General features: G+C 35.1%; 1 protein-coding gene across 3 annotated transcripts in view; it reads right to left on the bottom strand.

Moving 5' to 3' along the window:
• Positions 1 to 18,501, bottom strand: part of CARF (calcium responsive transcription factor) — a 102,532-nt gene that overhangs the window by 30,233 nt on the left and 53,798 nt on the right. For 2 of the 3 annotated variants that reach the window (XM_064586935.1, XM_054506056.2), the window contains 3 exons: positions 15,208 to 15,338; positions 14,454 to 14,826; positions 9,812 to 12,161 (listed from right to left, as the gene is read on the bottom strand). In XM_064586935.1, the coding sequence (XP_064443005.1) occupies positions 12,043 to 12,161; positions 14,454 to 14,826; positions 15,208 to 15,338 (623 nt within the window). In that variant the 3' untranslated portion in view covers positions 9,812 to 12,042. The remainder of the gene's footprint in view (positions 1 to 9,811; positions 12,162 to 14,453; positions 14,827 to 15,207; positions 15,339 to 18,501) is intronic. The other variant, XM_064586936.1, reaches the window with a different exon arrangement.

The raw sequence follows: 18,501 nt of genomic DNA, 5'->3' as shown, positions 1-18,501 counted from the left end.
ACACTCTAAAATCTAAAATCTGGATGGTCATTCATTCAAAAATATTTTCTAAGCATCTGCCACTGTCAATGAACAACAACAAAAAAAGACAAAGATCCCTGCCCCTGCAGCTTTAATCTAGTAGGGAGAGACAGACAAACTATAAAGTTTGTTCTTAACATAATGGCCAAAATGACCTATTTATTATTTATTTATGAGAGAGAGAGAGAGAGAGTGGAGGAGGAACAGAGGTAGAGGGAGAGAGAAAATCTCGAGCAGACTCCACTCTGAGCATGGAGCTCCATGTGGGGCTTGATCTAATGATTCTGAGATCACGACCTGAGCTGAAATCAAGAGTTGGATGCTCAATTGACTGAGCCACCCAGGCATCCCCAAAATGATCCTTTTAAAGGGTAAGTCATATTATGTTCTCACTCTTCTGCTCAAAACTTGGCAATGGCTTCCCATTTCTGCTCAGAGTAAAAGCCAAAATCTTTATGATGGATTGATTATAAGACCCTACATGATCGGACTCCCTATTATCTTTCTGATCTCATTTCCCAGTATTCTCTCACTTGCTCACTCCACTCCAGCCACATTAGTCTTGTTGCTGACCTTCAGGCTTAATGAATACTGCCCAATCCTGCAGTTCCCCCTTATTTGCACTGCTCTGCATGGTATCTGAATGACCCTCTTACTGTTTTTAAGAATTTGCTTGCATGTACCTTCTCAATGAGGCCCATTCTGGCTGCCCTATTTAAAAATTGCAACTCTTACCATACTAACTCTATATGTCCCTCTTTCTCTGCTCCATTTTTATGCTATATCACTTGTCAACCTAATGTATAAGTATATAGTATACATACAATAATACATTTAAGTACATATATTTAATATAAATATATATAATGTGCTTATGTTTATATATACTTATTTACTATGTTTATTATTTATCTATCTCCCTCTCATGGAATGTAAGCTCCAAAAGGGCAGGAAATATGTCTGTTTTGTTGAATAAATGTCCATCTTTAAGATTTTAGAGTGTCTTTGTAGAACATAAATGTAAAAACCCAAGTTTCTTTTTTTTTTTTTAAAGATTTTATTTATTTATTTGACAGAGAGACACAGCGAGAGAGGGAACACAAGCAGGGGGAGTGGGAGAGGGAGAAGCAGGCTTCTCGCTGAGCAGGTAGCCCGATGAGGGGCTCGATCCCAGGACCCTGGGATCATGACCTGAGCCGAAGGCAGACGCTTAATGACTGAGCCACCCAGGTGTCCCAACCCAACAGTTTCTATAAAGCAGTTATAGATACAGTAGTCAAGGCCAGAAATTTGTTATACAATTTTATTATCGTAATCAAAAAATTATCACTTCCATTTGGTCATTATACCTACCTTCAGAAATCTGTGAAATTTAAAGTTTCATCCAGATTTTAGAAAAGCTTTTTTTTAAAAAAGATTTTATTTATTTATTTGAGAGAGAGAGCGCACCCAAGCAGGGCGAGCGGCAGGCAGAGGGAGAGGGAGAAGCAGGCTCCCCACTGAGCAGTCAGCCAGATGCAGGGCTGCTCCATCCCACGACCTTGGGATCATGACTTGAGCCGAAGGCAGATGCCCAACTGACTCAGTCACCCAGGTGCCCCTAGGAAAGCTTTTTGATTCAATGGGCTCCTTTAATGGATCATTTCAATAAGACTTTAAATGTAACACATACTAAGCAAAATATAAAATTCTTAGTCTGGCCTTCTAGAATTTCTACCATTTAAGTTTTCTCTCATCTTTCCAGTCTTTTCCCCAGCTTCTTTCCTTCATTGAATCCTAAAGTTCTCATCAAAATGAACTTTATATTTGTATCCCCAAATAAGCCATATAATTATTTCTACTTGCTCCTTGAATTCTATACATCTGCATTTTAATCTCATGTCCATATTCTGTCATGAAAGATCCAACTCAAAGATCCTAAAATGAAAGATCACTTGTTTTCTGGACTGTGTGGCAAAAGGAATGTGGAAAGGTATTGGGCAGACCTTGCTACCAATATTAACTTTATCACTTAATAGTTGTTTAACAACCTCAAGCAAGTAATTGAATTTCTGAATTTCAGTTCTCCCATTTGTGGGAGACACCATTAATGGCCTAAATGATAGTCAATGAATTCTGTCTTACTAAAATATAATTTTTCTCGGGGTGGTGTCCAGATTTTAAAAGAACTACATTTCCTAGCAGCCCTTATAAGTAGGGTGGTCACATAACACTTCTAACCAATTAGATAAAAGTGGAAGTTGCTGATGGGTCTTCTAAAAAAGACCTTTGGCTCACTCTCCCAGCACAGGGCTTTTGCTTATTCCATTCTTCCTGTCTGAACTCTGATCAACGCTGGAAGTGGAGCAACAACCATCATGGACCAAAAAGCAACAAGTACATAGATGATAGCCACATGTTAGAAATGGTTATATGAAAAGATTAAGGGAGACTGGGTTCCTGGTGGCCACATGGAACCACCATACCAGCCCTGGTAAGACTGCCTTCGGATTTGGTTCCATAAAAAAATAAGACCCCTTTATTTGGTTAAACCACCATAATCATGTCTCTGTTGCATGCAGCCAAAGACACTCCCTAACAGATATATCATCTTGAAAATAAGGATGGGACACCTGGGTAGCTCAGTTGGCTGAGCATCCAACTCCTGATTTCAGCCCAGATATTGATCTCAGGGTCATGAATTCAAGCCCCATGTTGGGCTCCACACTGGATGTAAAACTTATTTAAAAAAATAAATAAATAAGGATCATGCTTACTTTCAGGATTTAAAATTTTATTAATATTAATTATAAAAATGAACATATATTGATTGGTATGTTACAGTTTCTAAGATTTCAACATAGGTTACCTCATTAAATCCTCATAGTAGTTCAATTAGGTAGCTACTACTATTTCTTCAGAAGAAAGAAAAATATGAAGAACTGAAAGTTTAATTAATTTATCCAAAGTTACACAGCTAATTAAGAGAAAGTGGGATTCAAATTCAAAACTGCCCAACTTCAGAGCACATGCTCTTAACCACCAGTCTTAGCTATAATAATAAGAAACTACTTACTTTTTGCCAGGCAAAATGCCAAGTGCTTTAACCAAACAATATAAAGCACCAAGTACAATGCCTGGTGCTTACTAAAATGTCTGTTGTAAGTAATGTCTTCTTCTTCTTAATTCTTATTTTATTCATATTCCTATTATCAAATTTACCATTTTCTATCTTGTACAAAGTTATATATCGCCTGTAATAGACACTAAGTTCCTTTAAGGCAAACTTCCATATCATTCATTTTGGTATCCTGCATGGCCTAACTGTGTAAGGTACACAGAAGGCTGAGTCACTATGACTAGTGGAACCCCGGCCACTGGAGATTGGAAACTATACCATCGAAGGTGGTCCCTATACAATCAGGCTGTTCTGGAGAATTACTTTGGACCAATCCTATACCCTAAATCCCACCATGATATACCTACTTGTCTCACTCAGATTTGTTGTACCTTACTCCATCTCATAATCTATCGTTATGCTTCCCTTACAACCTCTACATCATCTCCCAGTTTGACTGCTTGCAGAAACCCAAATGTGACATGATATCAACATGTCTGGAGAATTTCCGTATCTAGTTAGGATGGAGTACAAGTGACCAGATTTATCCTCCTGGCTGAAACAACTATATAACTGAATAAAATATATGAAACAATGATTCTCAAAACATTGGACATCATGCAAGAGAGGACAGTGATCGCTGAGAGATGGAAAACAAATGAGATGAGGCCTATGTCATCCAAGATTGCTGTCTGAAGAGTTTCCAGGCTGTGGCACACGGAGTGGAAAACCAGGCAGAGCCTTCAGAGTGGAAGAGATGAAACTTGGAATCGAGGAAGGTCAAAGCAACTAGAGTTGTAGGATAAAGTACTGGAGAAGAGAGAGCTACACAGAAAACTCCAGAGATCTGCGGAAGATCACTGTCTAACATTCAACAGAGTACTTAATGATCAGTGCATGAGTATAAGAAAATTACTTGAGACTAGGGGGAGAACAACCCTCTGAGGCTCGCAGGGTCCAGAAGAGTGCCTATTCCCACCAGCCAGAGTAGAAAACCTTATTAATTCAAAAGCAGTATAGAGTACTCAGAAGGGATTTGCTTCAACAGTGAGACAAAATTAACACTAGATTAAATGCTGCTCTGGTCCTACCTAACAAAGCTTGAAAGCAAGACATTAAAGAAACAAATTGTTTCCAAGAAAGTTAACTGTATCCTACAACAAAACTCAAGAATATTTACAGGAATACAAAAATATCCAGCACCCAAAAAGGTAAAAGTTATATCTGACATCCAATCAAGTTACCAGAAATGCAAAAAAGCAGGAAAATATATAAAAATAATATATACAAGATAATGGATTCTTTGAAGTGTAAATAGTAACAATGTACTATTAGGTTATAAGATATATAGAAATAAAATGTGTGACCACAATAGCACAAAGAAGGGGAAAAACATAAGTATATTATTGTAAGATTCTTATACCATATGTGAAATGATGGAATAGTATTTGAAGGCAGCCTGGGATAGTACAGTATAAACATTAAAGCAATCATTAAAATAACAAGAGTTACAGCTAATAAGTCAATAAAGGAGGTAAAGTTGAATCATAAAAAAAGGGCAATTGCACCAAAAGGCAGAAAAAGGAACAAAGTACAGATGGAACAAATAGCAAGATGGAAAGGAAGACTCAAACACAACCATATCAATAGTAACATTAAATGCAACTGAAACCCAACAATATATAAAACAGCATAATGCATCCTGATGAACAAGTATGATTTATTCCAGGAATGTAAGGATGCAAGACTGTTTTACCCTTTGAAATTCAGTCAAAGTCTTTTATCACATTGTTGAGACTAAAAAAAGAAAAACCAAATGATCATCTCAATCTATGCAGAAAAAGCACTTGACAAAATCAAATATCCATTCCTAACAAAAATTCTCAGCATGCTAAGAACAGGATGACTCTCATTCAATTGATAAAGGACATATGAAAAAACTATGGTTAACCTCGTAATAGTGAAAAGACTAAATGCTTTTCCCCTAAGATCAGAAACAAGGCAAGGATGGCCAGTCTAACGAGTTCTAATCAAAACTGTAGTTTAGGTTTTAGTCAGTGTAACAGTTGTGAAAAAGAAATACATAGCATCCAGATTGGAAAGATGTAAAACAGCATAATTGTCTATGTAGAAAATCTAATAGAATGTATCAAAAAGCTATGAGAATAGGTGAGTTTAACAAGGTTGCAAGATATAAGATCCATATAACAAATCAATTGTATATCCATATTAATGCAAAAAATAAGAAACTGAAATGAAAAAACAATGCCATTTAGAAGTTCTTAGTGATAAATCTGACAAAAGATATGAGAGACCTATACACTGAAAACTCTAAGACATTGCAGAGGAAAAAATAAAGTATCAATATTAAGATTTCAATTATCCCCAAATTGATCTATACATTCTACATAATCCCAGTTGAAATCCCATCAGGCATTTTCAAAAAAAGAAATTGACAAGGTGATTCTAAAATTCACATGGGAAAACAAAGAACTCAGAATAGACAAAAGAAATTTGAAAGGAAGAGTAAGTTTCAAAGACTGTATTACCTGACTTCAAGACTTACCATAAAGCTATAGTAATCAAGACAGTGTGGTCCTGGCATCAGTATGGCCCAGAGTTTCTCAATCTTGGTACTATAGACATTTTGAGTCAGATAATTCTTTGTTGTGGGGACTGTCCTTGTGCATTGTATGATATTGAGCAGAAGCTCTGACTTCTATCTATCAGAAACAAGTAGTATCTCCCTAGCTATGACTATTAAAACTATCTGCAGACTTTGTGCAATGTCCCCTAGAGGCAAAATTGTCCTGCTTGAGACCACTGAGATAGACAATCTCTCGGTGAAAAAGAAGAGAGTCCAGAAAGCCACCCAAATATATGTGATTAATGAATTTTTCATCAAGGGTATAAATTTAATTCAATAAAGAAATACAGTCTTGGAGTGCCTGGGTGGCTCAGTCGTTAAGCGTCTGCTTTCAGCTCAGGTCATGATCCCAGGGTCCTGGGATAGAGCCCCGCACCGGGCTCCCTGCTTGGCGGGAAGCCTGCTTCTCCCTCTCCCTCTGCCCCTGCTTGTGTTCCCTCTCTCGCTGTCTCTCTCTCTCTCTAATAAATAAATAAAATCTAAAAAAAAAAGAAATAGTCTTTTCATAAGATGGTACTGAAACAATTGGGTATTCATAAGCAAAAAGGGTTGTGTACTATGTATATAAAAATTAACTCAAAATAGATCATACACCTAAATGTAAACTCAGAGTTATAAAACTTCTGAGAAGAAAACCTGGAGAAAATCTAACCTTGGGCTAGGCAAAGATCTCTTAGATCTCTTAGACAAAAGCATGATCCACAAAGGAAAAAAAAGATACACTGGACTTAATCACAATTAAGAACTGCTCTTTGAGGGGTGCCTGGGTGGCTCAGTTGGTTAAGCATCTGCCATCGGCTCAGGTCATGATCCCGGGGTCCCGGGATGGAGCCTCCCATCGAGCTCTCTGCTCAGCCAGGGAGCCTGCCTCTCCCTCTCCCTCCACCTGCTTGTGTGCTCTTTCTAATAAATAAATAAAATCTTAAAAAAAAAAAAAAAGAACTGTTCTTTGAAAGATTATGTTAAGAAAGTGAAAAGATAAGCTATAGATCAGGTGAAAATACTTGTCAATAACATTTCTAAAAAATGGACTTGGGGGTGCCTGAGTGTCTCAGTCTTAAGTGGCTGCCTTCAGCTCAGGCCATGATCCCAGGGTCCTGGGATCAAGCCCCACATCGGGCTCCCTGCTCAGCAGGGAGCCTGCTTCTCCCTCTCCCCCTGCTGTGCTCTGTCAAATAAATAAATAAAATCTTTAAAAAAATAGATTTGTATCTAGAATATACTTTCTAAACCTCTATAATAAGAAAACAACAATTCCATTTAAAAATGAGGTAAAGATTCAAACAGACACTCCACTAAAGAAGATATACAGATGGAACATAACACATGAAAAGATGTTCAACAGCACTGGTCATTATAGAAATGGAAATTAAAACCACAATGCGATACTACACACCTGTTACAATGCCTACAATATAAAAGCCTGTCCATACCAAGTGTTGGAACTCTCATATATGGCTGACAGGAACGTAAGATGGTATGACCACTTTGGAAACAATCACTTGAGTTTGCTAAAATGTTAAATATATACCTACCATATGACCCAGCCATTCCACTATTTACTTAAGAGCAATGAAAGCATATATTCATACAAAGACTTTTATACAAATTTTCATAGCAGCTTTATTTGTAATAGCCAAGAACTGTAAACAACCCAGTTGTCCATCAACAGGTGAATGGATAAACAAATTGTGGTATATCCATACAATGTAATACTACTCAGCAGTAAAAAGGAATGGACTATTCATATACTCTGACATAGATGAATCTGAAAATAACTATGCTGAGTGACAAAAGTCAGAAAAAGAAATGTTTATACTATATAATTTTTATAAAATTGTAGACAAAACTGATCTCTAGTGACAGAAAGCAAATCAGTAGTTTGGGGATGGTGAGGTAGGGGTGGGAGGCAGGAAGAAGGGATGGATTACAAAGAGGCACTAGGATCTTTGGAGGTGATGGATATGTTCATTATCTTGATTGTGGTGATAGTTTCATAGATATATACGTATATCAAAACTTATTAAATTGTGCACTTTAAATATGTGCAATTTATTTTATGTCAATTATACCTCAATAAAAATATTTTTAAAAACTGCCAATATCTGACTCCCCCTCTGTCCTCTGGTTTCAGAATTATTTTTTTTTTCTGAGATATGACTGACACATAACATTAAATTTAAGGTATACAATGTGTTGATTTGGTAATTTATATTTTGCAATATGATTACCACCACAGAGTTAGCTAATAACCACTATCATGCCACACAATTATTTTTTCCCTTTTTTATTACCTCCCTCATTCTTTCCTTTTAGATGTAGTCTCTGAGCAACTTTGAATTTTATAATGCAGTATTATTGACTATAATTACTATGCTGTACCTTAGAATTCCAGGACTTATTTACTAATTGCAAGTTTTACCCTTAAACAACATTTCCTCTGCACAATTATACCCATATCACATTTTCAAAGGTTTTCAATATTAACCATACAATTTATTTTTCTCATGAATCAAATTTAGAATCCATTAGTGAGTTTTTTTAAGATTCTGATTTTATTCCTGAAGTTTTAAGAATTCAATCAGCAATGAATATTTGTATTATTTAACAATAGTTTTCATAGTTAATGTGTATGTGGCAAAAGTACACTAAGGCTTTGCCATTACAACTAAGTTAATTAAGTAGAATTACAGATATTTAGATACCAAAGTAATACACCATTTAAGATGTCTAAAGCTAAATCAACTGATGGGGAAGAGTTAATACAGTACCCCTTCTGGAGAGAGTAAGATTTTCTACAGTCCTATAAAATAGACAAGGTGGAATAAAGGGAAAAAAAAAAAAAAAACCCAAGAGGAAAAACACTGATGATCCTTCCTCTTTTAAAAAAAACCACATACTTCTTTCATTACGCCAAAAAAATAAAAAGCTGTACTTAAAGATATCACAATGCCAAGATGTGAGAAAAAGAATTACTAATACCTTATTACCTGCATTGTTTTAAAATGTTGATGGTTGGCTGAGCTGAGAGTACTAAATGCATATATGTCCCTAAATGTAATGATAAGAGGAGTTACTGGTAGTTATGCTGAAAAACTTTCAGGTCCCAAATTGAACATAAATTTCTAGCCTAAGTTCTCATGTAATTAAAGTGTTTATTCAACATCTTTAAGATGAACAAAACTACCACTATCCCCAGAAAAAAGTATAAAAAGAAAACTAACAAGTTTAAGAAAAAAATAACATAGGATTTTTAATGAAAAAAATTACATTATAACAAGGACACTATACATTAAGTTACAATATATATATATACACACATTTTAAAACTTTTTTAAAAACCTGGTACAAATTAAATGACATCTTTCACATACTCACATGATTAAGTATGTATTTTGACAGGATGTAAAAATGAAACACAAGCTGGTGGGCCTCAAAATCAGAAACTCAGAAGCAGGACCAGCTTCTAAAATCTGTTTTCTATCATTTTGTGACTTTTAGAAAACATTTACCTTGGATAAGATAAGGTACTTTGTATAAAAAGCTTTTTCTTTTAAGCATGTTAACTGCTTATGGAGAAAATCAATATTGAGGAAAAAGCCCACCATGGTGGTGTTTATCTTTAATTCACTGTAGTATATATAAAGTTCACTAGGAGGCTTTGGAACATGAAAACCACAATGATGAAAAAAGCTCAGCTGTAATTATGAATTTCTAACGGCTTATTTTGAATGTCCAACTCACTACTACAGATATTACACCTTGTAATACATGACACAAAAGAGCACATGTCAAAGTTTGCTGTAGAGCTGTTAGGAGAATGCCAAATACAGATACTGAAAATTTTATGCACTTGTATTTAATACCCTGTGCATTTAAAAAATAACTGAATATTTAAAATATGTAAACATACTTTTTAAAAAGCGATGCTAAGCACCTTTAAAACACAATACTGGTATATTGTGACTGAACATGCATTTAGAGGACAAATGAATTTTTAAAAATTTAGAAACTATTTTTAAAGAGCTACTCATTGAAATACTTACATGAAAATATTGATAGTTCCAGTTTCTACCTAAAAACCAAAAGAGTATACAATTAGGGACTTAAACCTTCCTTCAATGCTCTTTTTTAATTTTGCTTTTTGTTTGTGAGGAGGATGCACTGTGACTTTCTGTCCTCATAAAAAACAAAAATAAAAACAAAAAACAAAACCAAAAATCAGTACCAGAAAGAGACATTCACATAGAATGAAGTGAGAGAAATATTTTTTAACTATGTTTTGTTCTTAATCAAGTGCCAAAGTCTGAATCCTCTAACATCTAGTTACATCCTAGGTAACTCACTAGAGTTTGTATCTTAACAAGCATTTCTCCTTAACAACTCAACATCAAAAAAGAAAAGAATGTCTCCAAAGGAATATAGTTCAATTGGTAAAATATTTAATAAGCTATTGCCATTAATGAAAAGTGAAGATTACTTAAAATCTTGAAAACAATTTCCATAAAAATTAGAAATAACAAATGAAAAGAATATTACCTAAAATGTAATACTAAACTATAAATTTAGACTTATACCCTTTAAGTACACACAGACTAAGAGAAATCTGGGTTTGAGGTAACTAAGAGCTGTGTTTAACTTAGAGTAACATAATCAGATTTGGCAGCCTGTGTGAAAATGCTGACATCAAATATTTTCAAATCTTAGAATAGTTAGCCATTCTAACTAAAAAGCATATATGTAATTGAATATTAACTTTGTATTAATAGGGGTATAAATAATACATTTTATATTAAATAGGGTATAAATCTAAAGAGCAAGGTCTTTTTATTAGAGTTCCACTGACTTCTAATATAACAATACTTTATACTTAGATACATGCTGTGTACCTGCAACAATTAAAGTGAATTAAGAATGGGAGACTGGACTTAGAAAAGCCAAAAATGGTAAGATATTAAGGTTAAATTTCATATATTTCATATGCATTTAATATTAAACATTAATATCCATTTGAAATCCTTATTACTTTAAAATAAAATTTTAAATATACCCACACATGGTTCCTGGGGTGAAAAAAGCCTTTACGTTGATTTCTTGACCATTTATAATTGACATTTCTAGTTTACCAACCTTCCAGAAAACAGAAGCTTACAATGAATATAGTGATTAGTACCTGTTCAGTATTTGGAGTAAATATACTTACTCAACAAGCAAACATATGTACACAGTTGTTTTAAAGTTTTAAATATGAACTAATTTTTTAACTACAAATACTTACCTTGAAATACTATAAATTCTAATACCACCAATTCAGTAAGAACTCTGGCATAGAAAAATAAATACAACTCAAATTCTTTTCCATCCAGAGCTGAATCTTCAATACAAAATAGGAAAAAAAAATCCTCTGCTGATATCAAAAAGTCCCCCAAATCATCTGTAAACACCAGGGGAAGTCTATTATTCTTTCTGAATTCTCTCAATTTCTACATTTTCCTATCCATAAGTAGTGCTTTACCTACAATACTATATAAACCCATGCAATATACATTTATTTCTGTTGCTTATCTGATTAATTCAAATTAAAATTCTGAGTACTTACCAAGACACTTTAAATTTCTATTAGATGACCATTAGTATGCTATTGGTTTGTAGTTTCAGGTATAAAAACTATAATGGAAGAAGCCAAATTGCAACTAGTTTCCACAGATGTGAATGCTGGGCTTCATGTTATGATTCAAATCTACTACTGTTTTATCTTTCCTAATGCGACAGACTACAAATAATCTCTCACCTGTCTGCTAATGTAAAGAATTTCTTCACAACTTTAAAGAGGAAATAAGTTACTTTATAACTTTAAAAAAAGTCAACACACATACATACAGTCACACACACACATACAGTCACACACACACACACACTCACACACTATTTTTTGTTGTTGTTTTTGTCTTTTCAGAACCCAAATTGGATATTTCCAAGGGATGAGTTAGGTAACTATTTGTGTTCAGACTATATTGTCATGAATAAATTCAGATGATCTTTTGAAATACTGGCCTTACCAGATAATCAAAAAGCATAAGAATTATACAAAATGAGAGCAGTAAAATAGCTTCCAAAAATATGGACTTGGCAACAAACATATCAGTTTTAAATCAAAGTTGCTCATTGAACTAGTCTTCAGTCCATTTATCACATTGCTGCACTTTGACAATATTCACCTTCTTTTTTATGACATCAGAAGTTACCCAAGTTGTAAATTCTGAAAAGCTTCAATAATTTATGTGGCAGATAATTTCTTACAGTCCAAATTTTTTTTTGCTTCCATAGACAATGCTGGTTCTTTGGGTTCTTGCTTAACTTGGCTCACAGAAATGGTACCTTCTGGATTTTCTTCAACTTTAAAACCAAACATAAAAGAAAAACCCTAAAGGTTAATGTAACTTGTAACACTGGAATCTTAATAATTATATGAATTCAGAAGCAAAAAACAGTGTATTTGAGAACTCAGTATTTCTGACATCTTAATAGTCATTCATAATAAATTCTCTCAGGATGTGTACACCTGAAGCTAATGAAACATTGTGTGTTAACTAAACTTCAATAAAAAAAGGAAAGAAAATGAAAAATAATAAAAAATTAAATGTTGAGAAGTTAAAAAAAATTCCTTCAGTATGTTTCTGGTAATAAAAACAAGAAGAGACTAAGAAAACCATAGTTACTCTCCTCTACAGATAATTTGACAAAAAAGCAGTCCATAATTTGATAAAATTATGAGGACTATCTCATATTTAAACTTAACTGCCTTTAAAAATATGTGTAAATAAAAGTCAGGAAGTCTATTATTTGAAAATGATGTTTTGCAAACAGTAGGTATATGTATTACAAATTTACAAATTTGTTACCAATCCCATATGGTTTCCACATGTGGCCATATATAAGGAAAATATTCCCTCCCTAAAGAAACTCAACTACATAAGTACTTTAGAAAAAAATATGCCACATCTTAAAGGATAGTTCTGACTTAGCTCTACAAGCTGTATGTTTGCTTATCTGAAACACTGTACAATGCACTTACTATTCTGATTTTAAAGTACTTATGACCAAATTAATCTGATTGCAGGATACCAGCAACACTATCTTGAATTGGCAGGTGGGATGTCTAAGATAAAATCTTTCTCTTTCTCAGGGATATCAGTTTTTCAGTTGCTATAGGGAACCAAGATTAAGGGGACCAATATTTACTCAGGAAAGTATGTTGAATACCCCTAATGCTTGTCACATATGGGCATATTAGGAGTTTAGCCCACACCATAAAGAAAACCAGTAGAAGATGGATTTGAGTGACCCTGAGAATTCATATTCAGGTAAAGTAGTCCCTCAGATCATGATCTAACTTGATAAATCACACAAGTTCAGATACAAAGAGGGTCTCCTTTAAAACAATCTGAATTAGAGCTCCCAGAAATACCTTGGTACAACATAGAGGGAGGAAGCATGTTAGAATGGAAAGAAACTTTGGAGGCAGATAGATCTGGGTTTAAATCCCTGCTCTATCACTTTTAGGTAATCTCTTAACCTCCCTGAGCCTTGATTTACCTATCTGTAGAATGGGCACACCATCAACTATTTCATGAAGTTCTGAGGATTAATTCACATATATTCCTTTTCCCTCTTTTCTACTAAACTTATTCAGTAGTGACAACTGCCACAGCTCTCTGGATAAATTTTCTTAAAAGTAACACTTCCAATAAAGTTAAAAGATAATGATTCCTTTCTGGAAGGAACTACCTTACACTTTTCCTTACCCAGAAGAATGATGACTAAGAATGGAGGGTAAATACTTTGTATGTTCTAAGGATAATTTCTATGAAGATTTTTGTTCTTCAAAGCAAACTGCAAATCTTTCTGCACAAAAGTGCCCAATCCAAAACATTCTATGTGGAAGGGAGCGACGTAGGTCAAGTAGCAGTTAGAATTTATCACTAGGTTGACTGGGTTTGTTACAAAGTGAAGATAACAAGGTCTTGGATTAAACCCAAGTCCCCAAGGCTTAACTAATTCCCTTTCAATTTCCATAGAAGTCAACATCTAAGTTTATAACTCAAAATCATTAACATTTATATCTGCCTACTTCATTCCATTTTTCCTTGTAACACTTTTTCCACAGTAACATTTACACTAAATGTTTTCCTTTTAAAGTTTCTCATTTTATGGGGCACCTGGGTGGCTCAGTCAGTTAAGCATCTGCTTTCAGCTCAGGTCATGATTTCAGGGTCCTGGGATCAAGCCCCACTTCGGGCTCCCTGCTCAGTGGGGAGTCTACTTCTTCCTTTCCCTCTGCTCCTCCCCCCGTTCATGCCCTCTTTCTAATAAATAAATAAATACATAATCTTAAAAAAAAAAGTTTCTCATTTTTTTCATGCATTCTAAAATAACTCTCTGGTTTCATATCACCATAGATTTTCTATGTAAACTGAGGTAATTAGGGAATGAATAATTTTGATGGAGAAGAAAAAATAAAGTTTAAAAGTTATTATGCTCTTGATATTTTTCCCTTTTTCTAGGATTTTACTTTATTTATATTTTATAAACCCCTGAGTAGAAATGATTGTTTTTTTTCTGTAGTGTAACAGTAATGATAGTCCATAAAGGCTAAAAAAATAAAATCACAAGTTGCTTTTAACTTACTAATAGCTGGGTGGCTATCTATAATCTGTATTGGGATGGTCTGCACATTTCCCAGAAGAATCCGATGAACACTTCCTTCCATATTCTCTGTATCCTCAACATCTCCAACTTCCACCAGCTGGTCCATTGCAGCCAGATTTTGATCTGGTCCCGGAAGGCTACCCATGGTAGAGGTAATAATGCTACTGTTTGGGGTAAGGCATGTATCTGTTTGAAGACTATGACTTTGACCAAGCAGTAGAGAATTATTACTCATTACAGTACTTTCTAATGAATCCAGGAGTCTTGAAGGACTGGAGGAAGGGTGGTTATTTACTGATATCGGAGCCGTTGATCCATCAGGCGAAGTGAATCTTGGTTGCAACTGCAAACCCTTTTAAACCAAAAAGAGTCACATCAAAATGTTTAAATTTACTAAGTATAATTTTCTCATAGGATATATTATTCTTTTGACACATAATTGGAATAAAATACAGGTGTATAATTACTAACAAATATCGAGGACAGAAACAAGAATCAAAGGAAAAGTAGTACAACTAAACTTTATTACATGCATAGTCAACTCCAACTCTTTCAAAATGTATTGTTTAAATGATCTTACATCAAGATACAAAAAAGTCAGGAAATTAATAATAAAAACATCTGTGATCATTACCATAATTCTATAATAATTCTATAAAATTCCTAGAAGAAGAAGAGAGATTAAGGAAGAAAGGGAAGGGCTTCAATTTTGTCTATTTCACTGGATACCTACCTGTAGTTGTGTAAATATTTTTGGTTGAAATGAGGAAAGTGAAGAAAGCAAATGGGCTGGCTCTGGAGACAAAGAACCCGTTGTGTGATTTGTTTCCACTTTGGTGTTAATTGATTCCCCTGGTGAATTTCCTAAGTTATATAAAAAAAATCAGCTATCAAAACAAAATAATGTTTATGGTTTCTATGCTATGTGACACTGTATTTTATTACAACACTTACTATCTTAATTAGAATAGGAAATAAATTCAAAGGTTTGAAAAGGACTTTAAGAAGTTATTTTGTCCACTATTTCCAGAACTGGTAGAATCAGAATCACTCAGGAACTTTTTAAAAATATAAATTCCTAGGTTCAACCTCCATTAATTTTTAATTCAGTATATCTAGGATGTGATGTTGGAAAAGTATTTTTTTCCTTGAAAGATTATGTATTTGTAACTCAAATCTAGTCCATTTTCTATGCTATGATGTTGGACTACATCTAAACTTCTCTGGATGTGTGAAAGCTATTGAACCTCTCAATTACAAAGACCAAACTTAATTCATCTTTGGTAGCCCTAATGCTTAGGATAACGCCTGGCATAAAGCTGGTCCTCAATATAACAGCATTCAATTTCTTTCAATAACTCATTTTGTAATAAATGACTAAGAGTAAATATCTGTTCTCTTAAAATCTCATTTGCTAAAGTAATTGTTCTTAGGGAATATAGTTCCTCTCATGTAATTTCTATGTTTTAACCCAAATATATTCATCTCTTTAAGTCAATCAAAAACCAATTATCAACAACCGTTTATTGCTTCCATACTGTAACTAAGTAATTTTTCAAAATGGCCCTGGTGTCAGACAAGGATGAATTTAAGCACTAGCTAGCTTTTCTCTGTAACCTTCAACATGCTACTTAACTTGGTTTTTAACAATTCTTTTATTTTATTTTATTTTATTTTATTTTATTTGAGAGAGAGAGAATGAGAGACAGAGAGCATGAGAGGGAGGAGGGTCAGAGGGAGAAGCAGACTCCCTGCCGAGCAGGGAGCCCGATGCGGGACTCGATCCCGGGACTCCAGGATCATGACCTGAGCCGAAGGCAGTCGCTTAACCAACTGAGCCACCCAGGTGCCCTTAACTTAGTTTTTAAACTTCAGTTTTTTCACCTGTAAAATCAGGATAGTAAGAGAATCTTCCTCAAAGCGTTGTTGAGAGGATTAAACAGCACTCTCACATTTCTTGGTTTCTTTAGTTCTTTTTTTAAATTAAAGTATAGTTGACACACATTGTTAAATTAGTTTCAGGTGTACAATACAGTGACTCCACAAGTTTGTATGTTGTGCTATACTCATCCCAAGTGTAGCTACCATCTGCCACCATACAATGCCATGACAGTACCATTGACTATGTTTCCTTTTGTCCCTGTGACTTGTTCATTCCAGGATTGGAAGCCTGTATCTTCCACTCCCCTTCACCCATTTTGCCGTCTCCTACCACTCTTCCCCTCTGAGAAGCATCAGTTTATTCTCTGTATTTATGGGTCTGTTTCTGCTCTTCATTTGCTTGTTTGTTTTGGTTTTCAGATTCTACATATAAATGAAATCACATGGTATATGTCTTTCTCTGCCTGACTTCTTTCACCTTTTGGCTTCTTCATTTCTAATTGTCCTTGTACGTCACTCTGCTATAGTCACCCACTACTACTGTCATACCCTCGACTCTTTTACATCTAAAAATCTCTAATTCAAACATCCCATTCTTTGATCACAACCTCTTATTTTTCCAGGGATTCTGCGTAAGTACTTCACTACAATTATTCAACCTCATGTGAACCTCCAGTCCATTGATTCCTCAATTTTCTTCAGATGTATCAACTTTTTTTTTTAAAGATTTTATTTATTCATTAGAGACCCAGAGATACAGAGAGAGACAGAGAACATGAGCAGGGGGAGAAGCAGGGGGAGAGGCAGAGGGAGAGGGAGAAGCAGGCTCCCTGCTGAGCCAGGAGCCCGATATGGGGCTTGATCCCAGGACCCTGGGACCATGACCTGAGCTGAAAGCAGATGCTTAACCATCTGAGCTACCCAGGTGCCCCTATCAACTTCTTTCTTATTAAAATTCTCTCCCTATCCAGCTTAGTCGAATCCTACGGTTATAGTTTCAGTCACTCTCTTGCAAATCCCCTAACCTCCCTTGCTTCTTTGTACTTTTGTTACAACCCCTGGTAAAATCCTAACACTGAATGAAAATGGCCCATATACGTGAAGCTGAATGCGAATGAAAGAGAAACTTGCTGCTACTACTAATACCAATTCATGATCATCAACTTCAACAGGACTTTCACCTGTATCTGACAACCTCACAAAGTTTCTATATTTTAGAAGATTTCAATTGTCCAATCTTGGCCATACTTCCTAAGATCTTTTTCACTCTCAGCACTCTTGAAGAGAAAAGAGAAACTATCAGAAATTTCCTCAACTTCCCATCATCAAAGCTATCAAATACCTCCATCTTCATCTCTCTCTTCAGATTTCTCCTATCTGAAAATACCTTCTCTCAACCCTTTTTCCCCTCATAGCACATTGTCTCTACTTCTTCATTCATCATTCACTCTTCAACCATCCCAATGTGGCTTATTCCCAATCCACTCCACTGAAATGGTTCTGATATGTATCTAAGCTTTCCAAACCTGATTTCATGAACTTTTTTCTTTCCCCTTGCCATTACCAAATCCTATTCTTACACCAGTGTTGCCTACCTCAGTAAATGCCACTATCAGTCAGTTGCTCATGGAAGAAACCCAGGAGTCATCCCAGATCATTCCCATTCTTTTACCTCCCACACCTATTCAATCAATAACCAAAACCTTTGAAAACAACTTTTTTTTTTTTTAAGATTTTATTTATTTATTTGACAGAGAGAGCGAGAAAGCACAAGCAGGGGGAACAGCTGAGGGAGAGAAGGAGAAGTAGGTTCCCTGCCAAGCAGGGAGCACGATGCGGGGCTCGATCCCAGGACCCTGGGATCATGACCTGAGCTGAAGACAGACATTTAACCATCAGAGCCACCCAGGCGCCCCATCTGTCCAATTCTAGTATAAATGCCACTCACTGTAGACTAAACCACTATCACACCTTTCATTTGGACAGCTCTAAGGGCCTCCTAAGCCCATTTTGCATATCCAGTTTTATCTCCAAGCATTGTCTATGCTTAAAACCATATCAACTTTCTTAAGTTCCTTGAACATGACAAGCTCTTTCTTGCTTAGTTTTCAAACATGGTATCCTTTTGATTGACAAATTCCTATCC

Source organism: Mirounga angustirostris, unplaced genomic scaffold (genome assembly GCF_029215605.1).
Source record: "Mirounga angustirostris isolate CCGP_5_RB_7025 unplaced genomic scaffold, mMirAng1.0.hap1 SCAF_3, whole genome shotgun sequence".
NCBI lineage: Eukaryota > Metazoa > Chordata > Mammalia > Carnivora > Phocidae > Mirounga > Mirounga angustirostris.
The sequence above is the reverse complement of the archived record's forward strand: the minus strand, read 5'-3'. Positions and strand labels throughout refer to the sequence as shown.